The sequence below is a fragment of the Salvelinus fontinalis genome, chromosome 33 (assembly GCF_029448725.1).
Source record: "Salvelinus fontinalis isolate EN_2023a chromosome 33, ASM2944872v1, whole genome shotgun sequence".
Lineage (NCBI taxonomy): Eukaryota > Metazoa > Chordata > Actinopteri > Salmoniformes > Salmonidae > Salvelinus > Salvelinus fontinalis.
In genome coordinates this window covers 24,216,673-24,239,671 of record NC_074697.1, presented here as the reverse complement: position 1 = coordinate 24,239,671, position 22,999 = coordinate 24,216,673, and the positions used below count along the sequence as shown (strand labels likewise).

Genomic DNA, 22,999 nt, shown 5'->3' with positions numbered 1-22,999 from the left:
GTGCAAATGGGGTAGTCTAATAGGCACTGCTAGCAGTAAGGAAACAAAGTGAATGTCATTTTTATTTCGGCAAGAACAGATCAAACAAATGTGGTGGTTTGGGTCAGAGGTGACACAAAATTAAACAAGTGGCTGAGTCACAGTTGTGACCCACAGCCCTAAACCATCACGGAGGTCAAACTGAGGTCTCCATCCACCTCCAGGACGTTGACCTGCTGGAGGAGGGTGTGGCGGTGTTTGTAGGTGCTTGTCTGATTCCCGTTGACCACTATCTTGTAGCACTGAGCCTCACAGGAAATAGACAGCTGAAAATACAGCCTTATTAGTACTCAGTCTCTGATATAGAGAAACAGTCCGGAATCTTTAAAGTGGATCATCTCTCTAATCAGACTCATGCCAGTCTGAGTGACTAAACCATCAAGGAACTCTGTATAAGGAAAGGGCTTGAGTGGCATGCTTGGTGCTGAAACAATAAATAATTATTCATCCTTGAAACTAAGAAGGTGTACAAGCTGCTTCGTATTCATGGTGGGTAGTTACCGTGAAGGCCTGGCCCCTGTGGAAGGGCATTCCACCAGAGCGCTCCTCCTTTCCCCATTGGTCCCTCAGCTTGCTGTTGCGTACCACTAGGGTTTCGTCAAATCGGGGGTTGTAGTGCAGCACAATCTCAGAGTTGCAGAGTAGGTTAACATTAAACCTATTGTCAAGGAGAAATGGATAAGATCAGTGTTGTGGAGAAACCATGACAGGAGAACTGCTATAGTTGCCCCCTCCAGGATGTTTTGTGAGCCTACCTCTTTCTAAGCCAAGGGGTCATTGACACACACTTTCAATAACATGTAAATGAGGTGAACTAGAATTGCTAAAGTTCTTCTATACTTTTTTTTCTAAGGGGAACAACATTAAAAGATATCAAATCATAGTATAATTGTGCTTATAACTCCAGGGGAAGTGAATGTCTCACTGTGGTTCCCCTTTACTGTAAAGACAATAAGGCAGGATCAGACCTATTGGCATTGGGTTTAACCACTCCCTGGATGTTGATGGTGCGTCCAGGGTGGAGTCCACCATTGATCATGTTCTTGTATGGAACAGCCTGGATGAAAATGGAAGATTTGAATAAATCACTCATTATGACCAACAGACATTGATGTGATACAGTAAGTAGAAGGTCATTTGAATCCAAGATGGCGTAGCAGTGTAGGCGTGTTTCGTTTCGTCCTCTCGTGTACTTTTGTATTTTTCGTATTTTTTGTATATATTTTAATTTTTTTTCTATCTCTTTTCGATTTTTAATTTGATTATACCTTCCGGTAAACTACCCAATGTGATACGGAATCGCTATTATTTTTTAAAACTTTTTAAACTTTGGAACACATTCAAGAACCCCCAGTAGCTAACCAGCTACAAGCTATTTAGTCATTTTTAGCCACTGCTAGCAGCTTTTACCTTCTGCACAGACACCAGCCCTGTTATTAGCCTGGATATTACTCACCAATTTACCAGCTTCGGACTGTCTCTCCACAACAACGCCGGATTCCTGCGTAATCCCTGAGCCACTACTTCTGATCCTCACAGCTAGCTTGCAGCTAGCGCCACTGCCACGAAGCTAGCACCAGTTAGCAAACAAAATTCTACAATACCTCTTTCTCCATCTGGCTTGGATTCTCTGTCGACATGGCGCCCCGCCGCACCACCACGTCTGGTCTGCCGACGAATACCCCATCCGCTGTGCCCTCAACCGGCCTCCGTCTGAGCAGACCCCCTCCGTCTGAGCAGACCACCCCCCGGGCTACTAACTTTAAACGCTGCGTGCTAGCGTAGTGGCGACTTCCCTGCTCCATCTACGGCTGCCCCCCGGACACTATGATCACTTGGCTACATAGCTGATGCCTGCTGGACTGTCCATTAATTCACGGTACTCCATTCTGTTTATTTGTGGTTTATCTGTCGGCTCTGTGTTTTAACTCAGGCTCTGTGTGTAGTTAATCCGACCCTCTCTGCCTAGTCATCGCCATTTTACCTGCTGTTGCTGTGTTAGCTGACTAGCTGCTGTTATCTCACCTGTTGTTTTAGCTAGCTCTCCCAATCAAGACCTGCAATTACTTTATGCCTTACTGTATGTCTCTCTCAAATATCAATATGCCTTGTATACTGTTGTTCAGGCTAGTTATCATTGTTTTGGTTTGCAATGGAGCCCGTAATTCCACTCCCCGTACCTCTGATACCTCCTTTGTCCCACCTCCCACACATGCGGTGACCTCACCCATTGAGACCAGCATGTCCAGAGATACAACCTCTCTTATCATCACCCAGTGCCTGGGCTTGCCTCCGCTGTACCCGTGCCCCACCATACCCCTGTCTGCACATTATGCCCAGAATCTATTCTACCACGCCCATAAATCTGCTCCTTTTATTCCTTGTCCCCAACGCTCTAGGCGACCAGTTTTGATAGCCTTTAGCCGCACCCTCATCCTACTACTCCTCTGTTCCTCGGGTGATGTGGAGGCAAACCCAGGCCTTGCATGTCCCCAGGCACCCTCATTTGTTGACTTCTGTGATCGAAAAAGCCTTGGTCTCATGCATGTCAACATCAGAAGCCTCCTCCCTAAGTTTGTCTTACTCACCGCTTTAGCACACTCTGCCAACCCTGATGTCCTTGCCGTGTCTGAATCCTGGCTTAGGAAGGCCACCAAAAATTCTGAGATTTCCATACCCAACTATAACACTTTCCGTCAAGATAGAACTGCCAAAAGGGGAGGAGTTGCAATGTACTGCAGAGATAGCCTGCAAAGTTATGTCATACTTTCCAGGTCTATGCCCAAACAGTTCGAACTTCTAATTTTAAAAATGAATCTCTCCATAAATAAGTCTCTCACTGTTGCCGCCTGCTACCGACCCCCCTCAGCTCCCAGCTGTGCCCTGGACACCATCTGTGAATTGATCGCCCCCCATCTAGCTTCAGAGTTTGTTCTGTTAGGTGACCTAAACTGGGATATGCTTAACACCCCGGCAGTCCTACAATCTAAGCTAGATGCCCTCAATCTCACACAAATCATCAAGGAACCCACCAGGTACAACCCTAAATCCGTAAACATGGGCACCCTAATAGACATTATCCTGACCAACTTGCCCTCCAAATACACCTCTGCTGTCTTCAATCAAGATCTCAGCGATCACTGCCTCATTGCCTGCATTCGCTATGGGTCCGCGGTCAAACGACCACCCCTCATCACTGTCAAACGCTCCCTAAAACACTTCTGCGAGCAGGCCTTTCTAATCGACCTGGCCCGGGTACCCTGGAAGGATATTGACCTCATCCCGTCAGTTGAGGATGCCTGGTCATTCTTTAAAAAGTTACTTCCTCACCATATTAGACAAGCATGCTCCGTTCAAAAAAATGCATAACTAAGAACAGATATAGCCCTTGGTTCACTCCAGACCTGACTGCCCTCGACCAGCACAAAAACATCCTGTGGCGAACTGCAATAGCATTGAAGAGTCCCCGCGATATGCAACTGTTCAGGGAAGTCAGGAACCAATATACGCAGTCAGTCAGGAAAGCAAAGGCCAGCTTTTTCAAGCAGAAATTTGCATCCTGTAGCTCTAACTCCAAAAAGTTCTGGGATACTGTAAAGTCCATGGAGAACAAGAGCACCTCCTCCCAGCTGCCCACTGCACTGAGGCTAGGTAACACGGTCACCACCGATAAATCCGTGATAATCGAAAACGTCAACAAGCATTTCTCAACGGCTGACCATGCCTTCCTCCTGGCGACTCCAACCTTAGCCAACAGCTCCGCCCCCCCCCCCGCTGCTACTCGCCCAAGCCTCCCCAGCTTCTCCTTTACCCAAATCCAGATAGCAGATGTTCTGAAAGAGCTGCAAAACCTGGACCCATACAAATCAGCTGGGCTTGACAATCTGGACCCCCTATTTCTGAAACTGTCCGCCGCCATTGTCGCACCCCCTATTACCAGCCTGTTCAACCTCTCCTTCGTATCATCTGAGATCCCCAAGGATTGGAAAGCTGCCGCGGTCATCCCCCTCTTCAAAGGGGGAGACACCCTGGACCCAAGCTGTTACAGACCTATATCCATCCTGCCCTGCCTATCTAAGGTCTTCGAAAGCCAAGTCAACAAACAGATCACTGACCATCTCGAATCCCACCGTACCTTCTCCGCTGTGCAATCCGGTTTCCGAGCCGGTCACGGGTGCACCTCAGCCACTTTCAAGGTACTAAACGATATCATAACCGCCATCGATAAAAGACAGTACTGTGCAGCCGTCTTCATCGACCTGGCCAAGGCTTTCGACTCTGTCAATCACCATATTCTTATCGGCAGACTCAGTAGCCTCGGTTTTTCTAATGACTGCCTTGACTAGTTCACCAACTACTTTGCAGACAGAGTTCAGTGTGTCAAATCGGAGGGCATGTTGTCCGGTCCTCTGGCAGTCTCTATGGGGGTACCACAGGGTTCAATTCTCGGGCCGACTCTTTTCTCTGTATACATCAATGATGTTGCTCTTGCTGCGGGCGATTCGCTGATCCACCTCTGCGCAGACGACACCATTCTGTATACTTCTGGCCCTTCCTTGGACACTGTGCTATCTAACCTCCAAACGAGCTTCAATGCCATACAACACTCCTTCCGTGGCATCCAACTGCTCTTAAACGCTAGTAAAACCAAATGCATGCTTTTCAACCGTTTGCTGCCTGCACCCGCACGCCCGACTAGCATCACCACCCTGGACGGTTCCGACCTAGAATATGTGGACATCTATAAGTACCTAGGTGTCTGGCTAGACTGCAAACTCTCCTTCCAGACTCATATCAAACATCTCCAATCCAAAATCAAATCTAGAGTCGGCTTTCTATTTCGCAACAAAGCCTCCTTCACTCACGCCGCGAAACTTACTCTAGTAAAACTGACTATCCTACCGATCCTCGACTTCGGCGATGTCATTTACAAAATAGCTTCCAATACTCTACTAAGCAAACTGGATGCAGTTTATCACAGTGCCATCCATTTTGTCACCAAAGCCCCATATCCTACCCACCACTGCGACCTGTATGCCCTAGTCGGCTGGCCCTCGCTACATGTTCGTCGTCAGACCCACTGGCTCCAGGTCATCTACAAGGCTATGCTAGGTAAAGTGCCGCCTTATCTCAGTTCACTGGTCACGATGGCTACACCCACCCGTAGCACACGCTCCAGCAGGTGTATCTCACTGATCATCCCTAAAGCCAAAACCTCATTTGGCCGCCTTTCCTTCCAGTTCTCTGCTGCCTGCGACTGGAACGAATTGCAAAAATCTCTGAAGTTGGAGACTTTTATCCCCCTCAACAACTTTAAACATCTGCTATCTGAGCAGCTAACCGATCGCTGCAGCTGTACATAGTCCATCGGTATATAGCCCACCCAATTTACCTACCTCACCCCCATACTGCTTTTATTTATTTACTTTTCTGCTCTTTTGCACACCAGTATCTCTACTTGCACATGATCATCTGATGATTTATCACTCCAGTGTTAATCTGCTAAATTGTAATTATTCGATTTATTGCCTACCCCCTCATGCCTTTTGCACACATTGTATATAGATTCTCTTTTTTTCTACCATGTTATTGACTTGTTTATTGTTTACTCCATGTGTAACTCTGTGTTGTTGTCTGTTCACACTGCTATGCTTTATCTTGGCCAGGTCGCAGTTGCAAATGAGAACTTGTTCTCAACTAGTCTACCTGGTTAAATAAAGGTGAAATAAAATACAAATAAAATAAAAATGTACAAAGAATGGTGGCTGGACATATGGAGGAGGAGCCTGTGAGGAGCAGCAGGAGAGAGGGATCTTGACAGCATGTTGATTAATGTACTACACTTTCCTGTAAACAGGTTACTGTATATTTACTGTAGAAATCTGCCTAAAGACAATGACAGGGGTTATACTCACATAACGATACAGTCACTGTACTGAATGAGGAAGTAGATCACGCTAAACTAAATATGAACTTTAGTGATCTTAAAATTCCCCATCACAGGCAATATCAGTAGTACTGAACATAAAACCAACATATAGAGACTGAAAGACAATGATAGGAATACAAATCACAGATCTGCCCCCAAAAAATTATTAATCCGATAACCAAGAAGTGGTTGGTCAATAAAGTATCATTATTGATACAGATGAACTTACTGGACATTCTGGTTGCATGGGAAATCCCGGTTGAGCAGGAAATCCAGGGTGAGAAGGGAATCCCGGGTGAGAAGGGAATCCCGGGTGAGAAGGGAATCCTGGTTGCGGCGGAAATCCCGGTTGCGGCGGAAATCCCGGTTGCGGCGGAAATCCAGGTTGCGGCGGAAATCCAGGTTGCGGCGGAAATCCAGGTTGCGCCGGAAATCCCGGATAAGAAGGGAGTCCAGGTTGTGCCGGAAATCCTGGCTGTGCAGGAAAGGTGGGCTAAAAGAGATGAAATCACTTTAAAATCAGTTGAACTACCTTCAAATTCTCTATACATCTAATTAATGTGTTAGGTACTACTCACTGCAGGGTTCTGGAAGGCGATGGAGGTCACCTCCACTTTTCCCTCGACTGAGATGGTGTCCACTGCGTCAAACGGAATACGGTGCTTAAAGGTCATGAAATGGTTCCCATTCGCATTCAACTGAAGGCAGAGAACAGAGAACGACAATGAGCAGTCATTGTGGACCTGAGGACAGTGAGTATTCCAAGTTAACCCATGAATTGAAATCCATTTTAACTCCTTAACAGATTAGCATAAATTGAGTCACACTGTAAAATAGATAAAAAGAGAATAAAGATAGAATAACATAACATACAATTTAAAGAAAACAAGAGTGAACCACCATGTTAGATCATGAGTCACTGACTTCATTAAAATCATGGGGGAGCTCTGTAAGCATAATCTTTTACAATCATTCACAGACGGAAAAGGTTATTGTGTAGTCGGAATGTACAGATGTAGGATCTTAATCTGATAACTCCTTTGTTGCTGAAAATGTTCCTACACAGCAGGAAAAGCAAACTTTTAGTGTATTCAAGGTTTTAAAAGAATTTTAAAGTTTGTAATTTCCCTATTAAAAATGTCAGACTTGATTTGTCCTCACGAAAAATGTATTAACCCAATTAATTATAATCCACATAATAATTCACATTTCTTGTTGCTGCAGGATTATTTTGGTTTAAATTAAGATCCTACATCTCTATACTCCATATACTATAGTATGGGAGGGTTTGGGTGACCTGGAAGCCGTCCCTCTGGACGGTGATCACGAGGCTGAAGCCAGAGCCATGCTGAAAGGGGGAATGCTGCTTCCGCTCCTCTGTCCCCCATCTGGACTGTTGCAAGGTGTTGGCCACCACATATCCAGGGTGACTGTCATATCGTGGGTTCAAGTGAAGGGCAATGTCCGCCCCTGCCCTAGAACCACACTGCAAATTCACATGGAACCTGAGCGAGAGAGAGAGACCGAGAGAGAGCGAGAGAGAGAGAGCGAGAGAGGGGGCGAGGGAGAGCATGTGGTTCCAGAGATGTTAATAACCTCTATGGGATTGGTGTCCCCCCGCGGGACAGTTGAGCTAACGTGTGCTAATGTGATTAGCATGACGTTGTAAGTAACAAGAACATTTCCCAGGACATAGACATGTCTTATATGGGTAGAAAGCTTAAATTCTTGTTCATCTAACTGCAGTAGCTATTACAGTGATAAAATACCATGCTATTGTTTGAGGAGAGTGCAGTTATGTACTTGAAAATGTATCAATTGACCAATTAAGCACATGCGGGCAGACTTGATACAACATTTTGAACAGTAATGTAATGGTTCATTGGATCAGTCTAAAACTTTGCATATCCACTGCTGCCATCTAGTGGCCAAAATCTAAAATTGCACCTAGACTCCTAAGTTATTTATTGGCCTTTCTCTTCAAAGATGATGGAACAAAAAAAGAGAAAAAGCATGTTTTTTTCATTATATTATCTTTTAGCAGATCTAATGTGTTATATTCTCCTATATTAAATGCACATTTCAACAATCTTTAAAGCGTTTCCTTTCAAATGGTATCAATAATATGCATATGCTTGCTTCAGGTCCTGAGCTCAGTTAGATTTGGGTATGTCATTTTAGGTGAAAATTGAAAAAAAGGGTCTGATCGTTTTAAACAGTTCTCCAAACACGTTTTAAATCTGCAGAAAAAATGTGCCGTATGCATTATCTGGACTAGAACGCAACCCCTGAATCTCTGGAAGACAAAGAATGAGGAAATGTGTTAACAAAGTTTATATCGGTGAGTGGTGACCCACCTGTCTGCCCCATGGTGAAGTTTCCCAGTAATAGTGATCGTCTTCCCCTCCTGCAGCCCACCTTGGATAGTGCCGGTGAAAGGGAGTCTCTGCGACAGATATTAAACAGAATCATTGATGATAAACTGAATAGAATAAATCAATTAAAAGAGCTATTACAGTGCATCCAGACCCCTTCCCTATTTCCACATTTTGTTACGTTACAGCCTTATTCTAAAATGGATTCAATTAAATATTTTCCTCATCACTCTACACACAGCACGCCATAATGAATAAGTGAAAACAGGTTTTAAGAAATGCTTGCAAATGTATTAAAAATACACAACAGAAATACCTTATTTACATAAGTGTTCAGACCTTTTGCTATGAGACTCGAAATTAAGCTCAGGTGCATCCTGTTTCCATTGAGATGTGTTTCTACAAGTCCACCTGTGGCAAATTCAATTGATTGAACATGATTTGTAAAAGCACACAACTGTCTATATAAGTTCCGACAGTTGACAGTGCATGTCAGAGCAAAAACCAAGCCATGAGGTCGAAGGAACTGTCCGTAGAGCTCCGAGACAGGATTGTGCCGAGGCACAGATCTGGGGAAGGGTCCCAAAACATTACTGCAGCATTGAAGGTCCCCAAGAACACAGTGGCCTCCATCATTCTTAAAATGGAAGAAGTTTGGAACCACCAAGACTCCTAGAGCTGGCCGCCCAGCCAAACTGAGCAATCGAGGGAGAAGGGCCTTGGTCAGGGAGGTAACCAAAAACCCAATGGTCACTCTGACAGAGCTTGACAGTACCTCTGTGGAGATGGGAGAACCTACCAGAAGGACAACCATCTCTGCAGCACCACCAATCAGGCCTTTATGGTAGAGTGGCCAGACGGAAGCCACTCCTCAGTAAAAAAGGCACATGTCAGCCTGCTTGGAGTTTGCCAAAAGGCACCTAAAAGGGACTCTGACCATGAGAAACAAGATTCTCTGGTCTGATGAAGCCAAGATTGAACTCTTTCGCCTGAGCGTCATGCCAAGCATCATGTCTGGAGGAAACCTGTCACCATCCCTACGGTGAAGCATGGTGGTGGCAGCCTCATGCTGTGGGGATGTTTTCAGTGGCAGGGACTGGGAGACTAGTCAAGATCGAAGGAAAGATGAACGACGCAAAGTACAGAAAGATCGTGGCGGAGATCTTTGTAGGCTATACTCGGCCTTGTCTCAGGATGGTAAGTTGGTGGTTGAAGATATCCCTCTAGTGGTGTGGGGGCTGTGCTTTGGCAAAATGGGTGGGGTTATATCCTTCCTGTTTGGCCCTGTCCGGGGGTATCATCGGATGGGGCCACAGTGTCTCCTGACCCCTCCTGTCTCAGCCTCCAGTATTTATGCTGCAGTAGTTTGTGTGTCAGGGGGCTAGGGTCAGTTTGTTATATCTGGAGTACTTCTTCTTATCCGGTGTCCTGTGTGAATTTAAGAATGCTCTCTCTAATTCTCTCTTTCTCTCTCTCGGAGGACCTGAGCCCTAGGACCATGTCTCAGGACTACCTGGCATGATGACTCCTTGCTGTCCCCAGTCCCCCTGGCCATGCTGCTGCTCCAGTTTCAACTGTTCTGCCTGCGGCTATGGAACCCTGACCTGTTCACCGGACGTGCTACCTGTCCCAGACCTGCTGTTTTCAACTCTCTAGAGACCGCAGGAGCAGTAGAGATACTCTTAATGATCGGCTATGAAAAGCCAACTGACATTTACTCCTGAGGTGCTGACTTGCTGCACCCTCGACAACTACTGTGATTATTATTATTTGACCATGCTGGTCATTTATGAACATCTTGGCCATGTTCTGTTATAATCTCCACCCGGCACAGCCAGAAGAGGACTGGCCACCCCTCATAGCCTGGTTCCTCTCTAGGTTTCTTCCTAGGTTTTGGCCTTTCTAGGGAGTTTTTCCTAGCCACCGTGCTTCTACACTTGCATTGCTTGCTGTTTGGGGTTTTAGGCTGGGTTTCTGTACAGCACTTTGAGATATTAGCTGATGTAAGAAGGGCTATATAAATACATTTTATTTGATCATTGATGAAAGCCTGCTCCAGAGCACTCAGGACCTCAGACTGGGGTGACGGTTCACCTAACAGGACAATGAACCTAAGCACACAGCCAAGACAATGCAGGAGTGGCTTCGAGACAAGTCTCTGAATGTCCTTGAGTGGCCCAGCGAGAGCCCGGACTTGAACTCGATCTAACATCTCTAGAGAGACGTGAAAATAGCTGTGCAGCGACGCTCCCCATCCAACCTGACAGAGCTTGGGAGGCTTTGCAAAGAAGAATGGGGGAAACTCAAGGCTGTAATCGGTCTGAATACTTATCTAATTTTTTTGCAAAAATGTCTGAACCTGTTTTTGCTTCATCATGAGATATTGTGTGTAGATTGCTGGGAAAAAACAACAATTTAATCAATCTTAGGATAAGGCTGTAATGTAACAAAATTAGGAAAAAGTAAAGGGGTATCAATACTGTATGTAGGCTAGAGGCCATTGACTCTTTCCTCTTTACTACATCCCTTACTACTACCTGTGTGATAATTATTAGTATTTTTGGGGGGGTGATTTAAATATTGACTGGGTGTCATCAAGCTGCCCACTCAGGAAAAAACATCAAACTGTAAACAGTGCCTGCAACCTGGATCAGGTTGTCAGTCAACCTACCAGGGTAGTTACAAACAGCACAGGAATTAAATGATCAACATGTATTGATCACATTTTTTACTAACGCTGCAGATATTTGCTTTAAAGCAGTATCCAAATCCATAGGATGTAGTGATCACAATATAATAGCCATATCTAGGAGAAAAAAAAGTTCCAAAGGCTGGGCCTAATATAGTGTATAAGAGGTCATACAATAAGTTTTGTAGTGATTCATATATTGATGATGTAAAGAATATTTGCTGGTTTGTGGTGTGTAATGAGGAGCAACCAGACGCTGCACTTGATGCATTTATGAAACTACTTATTCCAGTTACTAATAAGGACGCACCCATTATGAAAATGACTGTAAAAGCTGTTCAATCCCCTTGGATTGATGAGGAATTGAAAAATTGTAAGGTTGAGAGGGATGAGGCAAAAGTTATGGCAATTAAGTCTGACAGCCCAACTGATTTGCAAACATACTGCAAATGAAGAAATCACGTGACTAAACTAAATAAACTACACTATGAAACAAAGATAAATTATATAATGAATGATAGTAAAAAGCTTTGGGGAACCTTAAATTAAATTTTGGGGAAAATATCCAACTCCGCTCCTTCATTTTATGAATCAGATGGCTCATTCATCACAAAGCTCACTGATATTGCCAACTACTTTAATGACTTTTTCATTGGCAAGATCAGCAAACTTAGGGATGACATCCCAGCAACAAATGCTGACACTACACATCCAAGTATATCTGACCAAATTATGAAAGACAAGAATTGTACTTTTGAATTCCGTAAAGTCAGTGTGGAAGAGGTGAAAAAAATTATTGTTTTCTATCAACAATGACAAGCCACCATGGTCTGACAATCTAGATGGAAAATTACTGAGGATAATAGCAGACGATACTGCCACTCGTATTTGCCACATCTTCAATTTAAGCCTACTAGAGAGTGTGTGCCCTCAAGCCTGGAGGGAAGGTAAAGTCATTCCGCTACCCAAGAATAGTAAAGTCCCCTTTACTGGCTCAAATAGCTGACCAATCAGCCTGTTACCAACCCTTAGTCAACTTCTGGAAAAAATAGTGTTTGACCAGATACAATGCTATTTTACAGTAAACAAATTGACAACAGAATTTCAGCGTGCTTATAGGGAAGGACACTCAAGCATAGCACTTACACAAATGACTGATGATTGGCTGAGAGAAATTGATGATAAAATGATGGTGGGGGCTGTCTTGTTAGACTTCAGTGCAGCTATTAACATTATTGATCATAGTCTACTGCTGAAAAAAACATATGTGTTATGGCTTTACACCCCCTGCTATAATGATATTATAATTATAATGTCTATCACTAAATCTTGTAATAAATAATGTGGAAAATGAGCAAGTTGAGATGACCAAACTGCTTGGAGTAACACTAGATTGTAAACTGCAATGGTCAAAACATATTGATGCAGTAGTAGCTAAGATGGGGAGAAGTCTGTCTATAATAAAGCGATGCTCTGCCTTCTTAACAACACTATCAACAAGGCAGGTCCCACAGGTCCTAGTTTTGTCGCACCTTGACTACTGTTCAGTCGTGTAGTCAGGTGCCACAAAAAAAGGACTTAGGAAAATTGTAATTGGCTCAGAACAGGGCAGCAGAGCTGGCCTTTGGATGTACACAGAGAGCTAATATTAATAATATGCGTGTCAATCTCTCCCGGCTGAAAGTGGAGGTATTGACATGTTGAATGCACCGAGCTGTCTGTCTAAACTACTGGCACACAGCTCGGACACCCATTTATACCCCCCAAGACATGCCACAAGAGGTCTCTTCACAGTCCCCAAGTCCAGAACAAACTCAAACAAGGTCCAGAATGTCCACTGACTATACCTTCATATCGCACACTCTGACTTTCATATCATGCTATTAGACTTAAATATGTAAGCTTTCCAGGCCTTCATTTCACATGGGTGTTAAAAAAAAATTGGAACAAATGTTCCAGCCTTGCAATAACTATCTTTCACATGGACACTGAAAAGATCCGCAAATGGCTGTATGTGGAATGGATCAAGGACAGGAGAGGTGTTCAAACAGAGGTGCACTTCTTATGGCTGCAATCCCGGTAACGGGATGATATGACAACAGCCAGGGAATGTGCAGGGCGCCAAATTTAAAACAACAGAAATCTCATGATTAAAATTCCTCAGACAGACATGTGTCTTATACCCTTTCAAAGGTAATCTTGTTGTTAATCACACCAAAGTGTCCGATTTCAAATATGCTTTTCTGCGAAAGCACTACAAACGATTATGTTAGGTCACACCAAACCACAATAAGCACAGCCATTTTTCCAGCGAAAGATAGCAGTCACAAAAAGCACAAATAAAGATAAAATGAATCAGTAACCTTTGATGATCTTCATCTGATGACACTCATAGGACTTCATGTTACACAATACATGTATGTTTTGTTTGATAAAGTTCATATTTATATAAAAAAAATCTGAGTTTACATTGGCGCGTTACATTCACTAGTTCCAAAAACATCCAGTGATAGTGCATAGCCACATCGTTTCAACAGAAATACTCATCATAAATGTAGATGATAATACAAGTTATACACATGGAATTATATATATACACCTCTCCTTAATGCAACCACTCTGTCAGATTTCAAAAAAACTTTACGGAAAAAGCAAACCATGCAATAATCTCAGACGGAGCTCAGAACAATTGTCAAATTAGCCGCCATGTTGGAGTCAACAGGAACCAGAAATTACATGATAAATATTCCCTTACCTTTGATGATCTTCATCAGAATGCACTCCCAGGAATCCCAGGTCCACACTAAATGCTTGATTTGTTCGATAATGTCCGTTATTTATGTCCAATTAGCTACTTTGGTTAGTGCGTTTGGTAAACAATTCCAAAGTCACAAAGCGCGTTCACTAAAACGTGACGAAATGTCCAAAAGTTCCGTAACAGTCAGCAGAAACATGTCAAACAATGTATTGAATCAATCTTTAGAATGTTGTTAAAATATATCTTGAATAACGTTCCAACCGGAGAATTACATTGACTTCAGATGAGCGATCGAACGGAGCTGCCTCTCATGTGAGCGCGCGTGGTCAAAGAATGTTCACCTCATGGCAGTGGTGACTCATTCCTGTCTCCTACATAATTCAAACCGTTTTAGAAACTTCAGAGTGTTTTCTATCCAATACCAATAATAATATGCATATATTAGTAACTGGGACTGAGGAGCAGGCCGTTTACTTTGGGCACCTTTCATCCAAGCTACTCAATACTGCCCCTGCAGCCATAAGAAGTTAAAGGAAGGCACACAGGTCAGCCTCATGAAAAACACTGTTTCATATGCTCTTTTTAATCACAGTAATAGGCAGTGATTTGTCAGTCAGAGTGAACTTGATAAGGTGAAAGAATCCTTTTCATAGCATCACTTTAATTTACTGTCCATTAAGACAAATCCTTCTACGTTGAGTATTAGAACGCAGTTTACATAACCTGATAATGACTTGATATTTGAGTGCATTCACAACAAGCCACCTGCAGACAACTTACAAACTGCAATACTGCATTTGAGGGTTAATTTTTAAGATGAAAATAGTTTTTTGATGCATGGCCTACTATTTCTAACTGGAAAAAATACATTCCTACGTCTTTTGTAAGTAAAATCCATTTTACAAAATTGATTTAGGTACATTTTTGTGAAGAGGTATGAGGGCTGTGATATGGGTCATTTAATAGTAAAATCTTTTAAGGGATCAATACATTTCTATACTGCTTCCCCAGTATCTGCATGAACCATCAGGCCAAGTGTTTTTGGTTGACCCTGCTGGACAGAAAGAGAAGAGGAATCGGAACACACTGCATTCAAATTCAGATCTTAGCTATTCCATTGTACTGGATCTAATACATATTAGCATTTTACCTACATTCATAAGTGTAATAATTGTTTATGACATACTCTGAAAAACTCTTGGCTGCTGGCTCTGTAACTTTCAGACACGCGCAGAGCAGACTGAGAGGGGAAGGGTAGCTCGTGACTTGAACCACAGGGGTTCTCTGTAAAGAGAGAGTAATCCCAAAGGCACAGACACACCCCTTGACTTTCAGTTGGCACCGTTGACCTGTATGTATTCTCTCCTGATTGGCTCTGTGGTGCACAGAGGTATGAGGAGAGACATCCTCCTTTGTATTTATGGGAACAAATATTTCCTAACACTTTGGATCCTATTCTTGGACAGTTAGAAGACACAATGCATCAATGCAAAAAATAAATAATACTAATTACTGTTCATGAGTAACCTCAACTTTGTGGGTCTGTGGGTGTTTGGGCCAATAAAGTGCCAACTCAATTCTACCAGTGACGAGACTCTCATGCCCCTATGAACGGGGACACAGGGCAATAGTTTTTCTTCTAAACCAGCCCTTTTTTACTGGAGTATACTAACCAGCTCTTTTCTTGACACATAGTAGCAGTTTACCAGATAAGAAGTCAAGAAGATCAAAAAGTAGATTGTTGTAAGGGTGTATTACGTCCGGTGCTGGCCCCATTGTCATATCCATTCTGGATTCTGAGTGGTAAAATCAGACCTGAAAAATGCCTCTATGTATGTGTATACATTTTCCGCCAAGACAGAACTGCCAAAGGGGGTGGAGTTGCAATCTACTGCAGAGTTCTGCCATGCTATCCAGGTTGGTGCCCAAACAGTTCGAGCTTCGCCTTTTAAAAATCCACCTTTCCAGAAATAAGTCTCTCACCGATGCCGCTTGTTACAGACCCCCCTCAGCCCCCTGGACACCATATGTGAATTGATTGCTCCTCATTTATCTTCAGAGTTTGTACTGTTAGGTGACCTAAACTGGGATATGCTTAACACCCCGGCCGTTCTACAATCTCAGCTAGATGCTCTCAATCTCACCCAAATTATCATGGAACCTACCAGGTACAACCCCAAATCCGTAAACTCAGGCACCCTCATAGATATCATCCTGACCAACCTGCCCTCTAAATACACCTCTGCTGTCTTCAACCAGGATCTCAGCGATCACTGCCTCATTCCCTGCGTCCGTAATGGGTCTGCGGTCAAACGACCACCCCTCATCACAGTCAAACGCTCCCTAAAACACTTCAGCGAGCAGGCCTTTCTAATTGACCTGGCCTGGGTATCCTGGAAAGATACTGACCTCATTCCATCAGTTGAGGATGCCTGGTTATTCTTTAAAAGTGCTTTCCTCACCATCTTAAATAAGCATGCCCCATTCAAACAAATTAGAACCAGTAACAGATATAGCCCTTGGTTCACTCCAGACCTGACTGCCCTTGACCAGCACAAAAACATCCTGTGGCGTACTGCATTAGCATCGAATAGCCCCCGCGATATGCAACTTTTCAGGGAAGTTAGGAACTTATCGGCAGACTCAACAGCTTTGGTTTCTCAAATGACTGCCTCGCCTGGTTCACCAACTACTTCTCAGATAGAGTTCAGTGTGTCAAATCGGAGGGCCTGTTGTCCGGACCTCTGGCAGTCTCTATGGGGGTGCCACAGGGTTCAATTCTCGTGTCGACTCTTTTCTCTGTATACATCAATGATGTCTCTTGCGTCTGGTGATTCTCTGATCCACTTCTACGCAGACAACACCATTCGCAATACTTCTGGCCCTTCTTTGGACACTGTGTTAACTAACTATATAACTCTCCAACTGTGGCCTCCACCTGCTCTTAAATGCAAGTAAAACTAAATGCATGCTCTTCAACCGATCGCTGCCCGCACCTGCCCGCCCGCCTAGCATCACTACTCTGGACGGTTCTGACTTAGAATATGTGGACAACTACAAATACCTAGGTGTCTGGCTAGACTGTAAACTCTCCTTCCAGACTTATATTTCTCCAATCCAAAATTAAATCTAGAATTGGCTTCCTATTTCGCAACAAAGCATCCTTCACTCATGCTGCCAAACATACCCTCGTAAAACTGACTATCCTACCGATCGCTGACTTCGGCAATGTCATTTACAAAATAGCCTCCAACACTCTACTCAGCAAATTGGATGCAGTCTATCACAGTGCCATTCGTTTCGTAACCAAAGCCCCATATACTACCCACCACTGCGACCTGTATGCTCTCGTTGGCTGGCCCTCGCTTCATGTTCGTCGCCAAACCCACTGGCTCCCGGTCATCTGTAAGTCCTTGCTAGGTAAAGCCCCGCTTTATCTCAGCTCACTGGTGACCATAGCAGCACCCACCCTTAGCACACGCTCCAGCAGGTATATTTCACTGGTCACCCCCAAAGCCAATTCCTCATTTGGCCACCTTTCCTTCCAGTTCTCTGTTGCCAATGACTGGAACAAATTGCAAAAATCACTGAAGCTGGAGACTCATATCTCCCTCACTATCTTTAAGCATCAGCTATCAGAGCAGCTTACAGATCATTGCACCTGTACATAGCCCATCTGTAAATAGCCCATCCAACTACCACATCCCCATATGATTTTTTTTTTTTTTTGCTCCTTTGCACCCCAGTATCTCTACTTGCACATTCATCTTCTGCACATTTATCACTCCAGTGTTTAATTGCTAAATTGTAATTATTTCGCCACTACGGCCTGTTTATTACCATACCTCCCTAATCTTACTTCATTTGCACACACTGTATATAGACTTTTCTATTGTGTTATTGACTGTACGTTTGTTTATTCCATGTGTAATTCTGTGTTGTTGTTTGTGTCACACTGCTTTGCTTTATCTTGGCCAGGTCGCAGTTGTAAAAGAGAACTAGTTCTCAAATGGCCTACCTGGTTAAATAAAATATATAAGAAATAAAAAAAATACTGAATGTCTTATGTCCGTTCTACATGTAGTGTTGGTACATGGAATATTCCTCAACTGCATATATCATAAATTCCTATTGCAAATAGAAGTATTATGTTCAACAACTTACATTTTCAGATATAATTTTGACAAACACACTTTGGTGCTTACAATTCATTCTCCGTTGTCATAGATTTGGTGGGCACTGTCATCTGTGACCTTTGTGATATGACTTTCTTTAAGCACGTACTGATGAAACTGTCACTTAATATTTTTTTCTTAAAGTCTACAAACGCTCTACATTTATTTACTCTGTGATAGGGTTGGATCCTATATGCTACTTTTATTATTGTTCTGTAAATGGTTCAGTGCCTATAATTTAGACTGTGTGTAGAATGGGGCATAAAGGAAATTACCTCTACTACTACATTATAGTGATAAGGAAAACAGCAGACAAATTTGTCTTGTGCATTTGCCTATAACTAATCAGAATTCCATTGTTTACATAAAAAAAGAGAATACTTAAAAATTAGGAGATCCTGCCACGGAAAAGAGACTGGGTGGACATAAAGTGGAAAGCGGGTAAATAATTCACACCATGCAGCAGGACACCTTCAGCTGCTGGGTCTTTATAATGCAGGTTTGATAGTTATATTTTCAATAATGAATGGTTAGTTGTTATGTGACAATTAGGTCAAAAACTCTATTTTATTGTTTGGTGTAGATGGCCAAGGAAGTTGCACAGAACTTCCCCAACATCCCCTCCCAAATTGAGATGGAACCTTCAATTACACATGGAACAACTGCAAAAAGAAATGGCTGAGGATATACTAAAAATGTCTGGTATGTAATGACATTTAATTCAAAGTAAATTCTTTATTTTTATGTAGTTGTGTCAGACAGCCATATGTTCAGTTCATGCCTATGATTTCAGAGTTCAACAACTGCTTCATGTGTGCCACTGATAAAGAACCTGGATGTGACCCAAAAACTGACTGGGTTAGTAACTTTATTTAACATGTTTATATCTTTTGACAACAGTGACTGCATGTAAGACAATTTATGATATAACACAATGGATGGCTGATTCGTCATACTGCATTGATATTATTTATAACGTGTTACGCTTTGTTTTGTTTTAGATTGAATGTTTTGCATGCCAACTGTGGTTCCATGTGCTGTAACTAGGAATGAAGACAAAAGAGTTCAACAGAGTAAAGAACACAAACTGGAAGTGCAGTCTTTGTTGTTGAAAATGTATGCTATACCCCATCCACACTGAAGAGGCTCTGACATGTACATCAACCAGGGATAAGGGAAAGTTAACACTGAAATGTTTTGTACTTATTTGAAGTTGTGTCTGTTGACATGTTGGAAAAGATTAAAGGTCTACAATTTCTGTTTAATTTGTCAATATTCAATTTGTATTCATTGATTTACTGGCCACATGTTCAGTATATTGTTTGACCAGCAAACCCACTGCAGCCTACCTTACCATCTCACTCTCCATCCCTGCTTTGGACAATTAATAGCATGACTCTCGTACTTTGCCCTTTTTCTTTATGGTTGATATTAATGACGAAAAGAGATATTATCTGTCCCTCTCCTATTGTACCACTGTTAAATACTGTGGAAAAATAAATAAAAAAACAGGGAAAATAAGTACTTAGAACTACCAATTATTATTAGATAAATATTAAAGAAACGGATAAACACAACACTGGACTGAACCCCCTAATGGTCAAACTAATACTAATGTACAACAATATTGACGAGACATAACTAGAGCTTATGCAATATTGGTGTATATCCACTACACACTTCTTAGGCGTGTAATTGACATAAACGAGAAGCTATTGAAATGTAAAACTATGAAAAATGTACGTTACACCACGTGATTTTACAGTACACAAACAAGAGTGTGCAATATAGAAGGGTACATTCTGCACCATGTTTGAAGTCAGGAGCTATTGAAATTTTACGTTTAGAAAAATTCATGTAAAAACGTGTGAGATGAAAATGGGCAAACTAAAGGGTGTGCAATGTGTAGGCCCACTCAGTGTACATTCGGAACCTTGTTTGACGTCCCTAGGTCACATGACCAAGGAGCTATTGAAATTGTACATTTTGAAAAATGTATGTAAAATCTTGTGAGATGAAAATGGAGAAACTAAAGGGTGTGCAATATAGAAGGGTAGTCAGTGGCCATTCTGAACCTTGTTTGAAGTCACTAGATCACATGACCAAGGAGCTATTGAAATTCAAAAATGTAAATAAATAATTTAAAATAGTGCGAGATGTAAATTGACAAAAAATAAGTGTGTGCAATGTGTGTATGCCATCGGGTTAGCTAAAACCAGTTTTGAAAGTTTTAGGAGTAATGGTTAAATAGCTATTGAAATTTGAAAATGTTGATTTGTCACTATGTTGACGGTCCCTAACTACTACTGGTGGACGTAAGTAAGACTACAGGCGTATATCCGTCGAATATCCAACCTGAAACTGTTTTTACCTCGGTGAGGGAACACAGTGTGTTGTGAACGTTTTAATTTGTATAAACTGCCTTAAATTTGGCTGGACCCCAGGAAGAGTAGCCTAATGGGGATCCATAAAAAATACGAGTAAGTCTACATAACGGTATACGCGAGACATTCACTGTCGCCTCATGAGATACATATTACATTTGCACAATAGCATGAATTGATACTATGAATGTCTAGCTATGCATCTATTGATTTTAGCATTACATCTGTGAACGGAACAAGTCAGACTAAAACTGGCTAAATAACGTATATTACTGAGCGGAGGGAGCACATTATGATTACCAGATGTGACCGTACGCACACGCCCAACTCTCACAAAGTTAAACATTAAGCACATCTACATTTTAAATACACAACAAATCACATAGATGCTTATAATAAACATACCGGATTATGAAAAGGTTCTTGGTTATAAAATGACATTTCTCCAAATCTCACTGTCAGTTGAAGCGTCTTTCTTCTCAGTTGCTCAACGCTCTCCTCTCAGTGATGATAGAATTTCAGAGATGTTCTGTTTCGTTTTTTCATGCGTTGAAGGGGGCGGAGGAGGAAGTAAGTAACAATGTGGCCTAGTTTACAATGCCCTCGTTACATTTAGGGGTTTTAACCTTAGGAGTACATCTGTCGAACACATGTATATATGCTGCAGATGAGCGTTATCGGATTTACCTTACTTGGTAGGTCTACACAGACTAGTCAAGAGACGATGCGCGCCGATATATTCTTATGCTTTTTTAATCATTAACCAACAATCACTCACAGTCAGGTGATGAGTTAAAGTTGGACAAAGTTTGCTGTGTGTAGAGGTCAGTTTGTCTCCATGCACATACATTCTAACATCACCATGGGCAATTAATTAGGATATGGAATAAGAAATTATTTTAAATTAAAAAGGTTCCATTAGGATTACATTTTCCTATTGACACCTCAAACCGAGAAAACGAACTGTAGGTTACAACTGTTCTTTAGCCTACTGAGGAAGGCAGGGGTACAGAACAATGGTGTTTGTTTTTATGCTGCTTTTGTAACCAATTGGGAGGTGGAATGTACCAGTTGTGCAGTCATAAATACTAGTCGGATGCATTCACGTGCTTTGAACTAGTTGAGAAACGCTGATTGGCTAATGGCCAACAAGCTGGGTAAACCAAAAACTTTTTATAAATAATGTTTTGTTGTTGCATTTAACTGTCGAAAATGCTGTTATCGGGGTAATTTCCTTAGTATGTGACATCAGAGGCCACCATGTGGGAGAAGTGGGAGCTGATAAATGAGTTTGCCACTAGTAATTAACAGTTGGAGGGAGAGTTGTTCAAGTGGATTTTTCCCAGTCGTATGTGGTCATTTCTCACTTCCCACTTGGATACGAATGCAGCATGAGTGCTTTCAATGACTGGAACCACATGATCAATTTCCAAACAGGATGATGACTAAGGGGCCCCACATCCAAGTTAGATGTTACAGTAAACCCTTACTCTGGCTGGGAGAGCCAGTGAGGGTGGAGGCTTTTGCTCTAGCCAAGCAGTAAGACACCTTTTAAAACATGGTCTTCTACCATATCATAGATTTTATGTCAGCTTTTTCCTTTGGGGAAAGGACAAAAACTGAACACCATTTGAAGCAAAAGTTGCTTGTTTACTGTCAGTGTGGCCACCTTAAGTGTGTACAAACACCAGTGTCCTGATAAAATGTTGCATACTGCACAGGTTAACAATGTCATAGGTCATGCCCTAAAATTGACGTTACAAATCATTATCACTGGTGTTGCAAAATCTTCAACAAACCAAGGGAATATGACTTGCAGATGATATCTCTAGCAGAACTTCCTCAAATTTATATTTACACTGAACAAAAATAAAAACGTTGGTCTCATGTTTCATGAGCTGAAATTAAAGATCCCATAAATGTTCCATATGCACAAAATGCTTATTTTTCTCAAACTTTGTGCACAAATTTGGTAGTGAGCATTTCTCCTTTGCCAAGATAATCCATCCACAGGACAGGTGTGGCATATCAAGAAGCTGATTAAACCGCATGATCGTTACACAGGTGCCTCTTTTGCTGGGGACAATAAAAAAGGCCACTCTAAAATGTGTATTTTTGTCACATAACACAGTGCAACAGATGTCTCAAGTTTTGAGGGAGTGTGCAATTGGCATGCTGACTGCAGGAAGGTCCACCAGAGCTGTTGCCAGATGATTGAATGTAATTTCTCTACCATAATTTGAATGTAATTTCTCTACCATAAGCCACTTCCAATGTCACTTCCAATGAGAATTTGGCAGTAAGTCCAACCGGCCTTACAACCGCAGATCACGTGTAACCACGCCAGCCCAGGACCTTCACATCCTGCTTCTTCACATGCAGGGTCACCTTAGACCAGCCACCTGGACAGATTATGAAACTGAGGAGTATTTCTGTCAGTAATAAAGCCCTTTTTTGGGGGGAAATCCAATTCTGATTGGCTGGGCCAGCTCCCCGGTGGATGGGTGGGCCTATGCCCTCCCAGGCCCACACATGGCTGCACCCATAGCTCCCAGTCATGTGAAATCCATAGATTATTTAATTGACTGATTTCCTTATATAAACTCTAACTCAGTAAAATCATTTACATTTTTGCATATTGCGTTTATAT

General features: G+C 42.4%; 1 protein-coding gene across 1 annotated transcript; it reads right to left on the bottom strand.

Annotated features, from left to right (window-relative positions):
- Window positions 1–44: 44 nt before the first annotated feature.
- On the bottom strand, window positions 45–21,493 carry LOC129831861 (galectin-9B-like). The gene is made up of 8 exons (XM_055895375.1): window positions 20,755–21,493; window positions 8,326–8,414; window positions 7,266–7,473; window positions 6,547–6,666; window positions 6,198–6,461; window positions 1,008–1,096; window positions 541–697; window positions 45–305 (listed from the first exon to the last, which is right to left on the bottom strand). The coding sequence occupies exons 1-8, from the start codon at window positions 20,788–20,790 to the stop codon at window positions 159–161; spliced, it is 1,110 nt and encodes a 369-aa protein (XP_055751350.1). The 5' UTR covers window positions 20,791–21,493; the 3' UTR covers window positions 45–158.
- Window positions 21,494–22,999: the final 1,506 nt, after the last annotated feature.

Coding starts and splice junctions, on each gene's coding strand:
- LOC129831861 (XM_055895375.1), bottom strand. CDS start 20,790: ATGTCATTTTATAACCAAGAACCTTTTCATAATCCG. Junction 7,474..8,325: donor CTTCACCATGGGGCAGACAG/GTGGGTCACCAC, acceptor TCTCTCGCTCAG/GTTCCATGTGAATTTGCAGT. Junction 306..540: donor ACAGGGGCCAGGCCTTCACG/GTAACTACCCAC, acceptor CTGTATTTTCAG/CTGTCTATTTCCTGTGAGGC.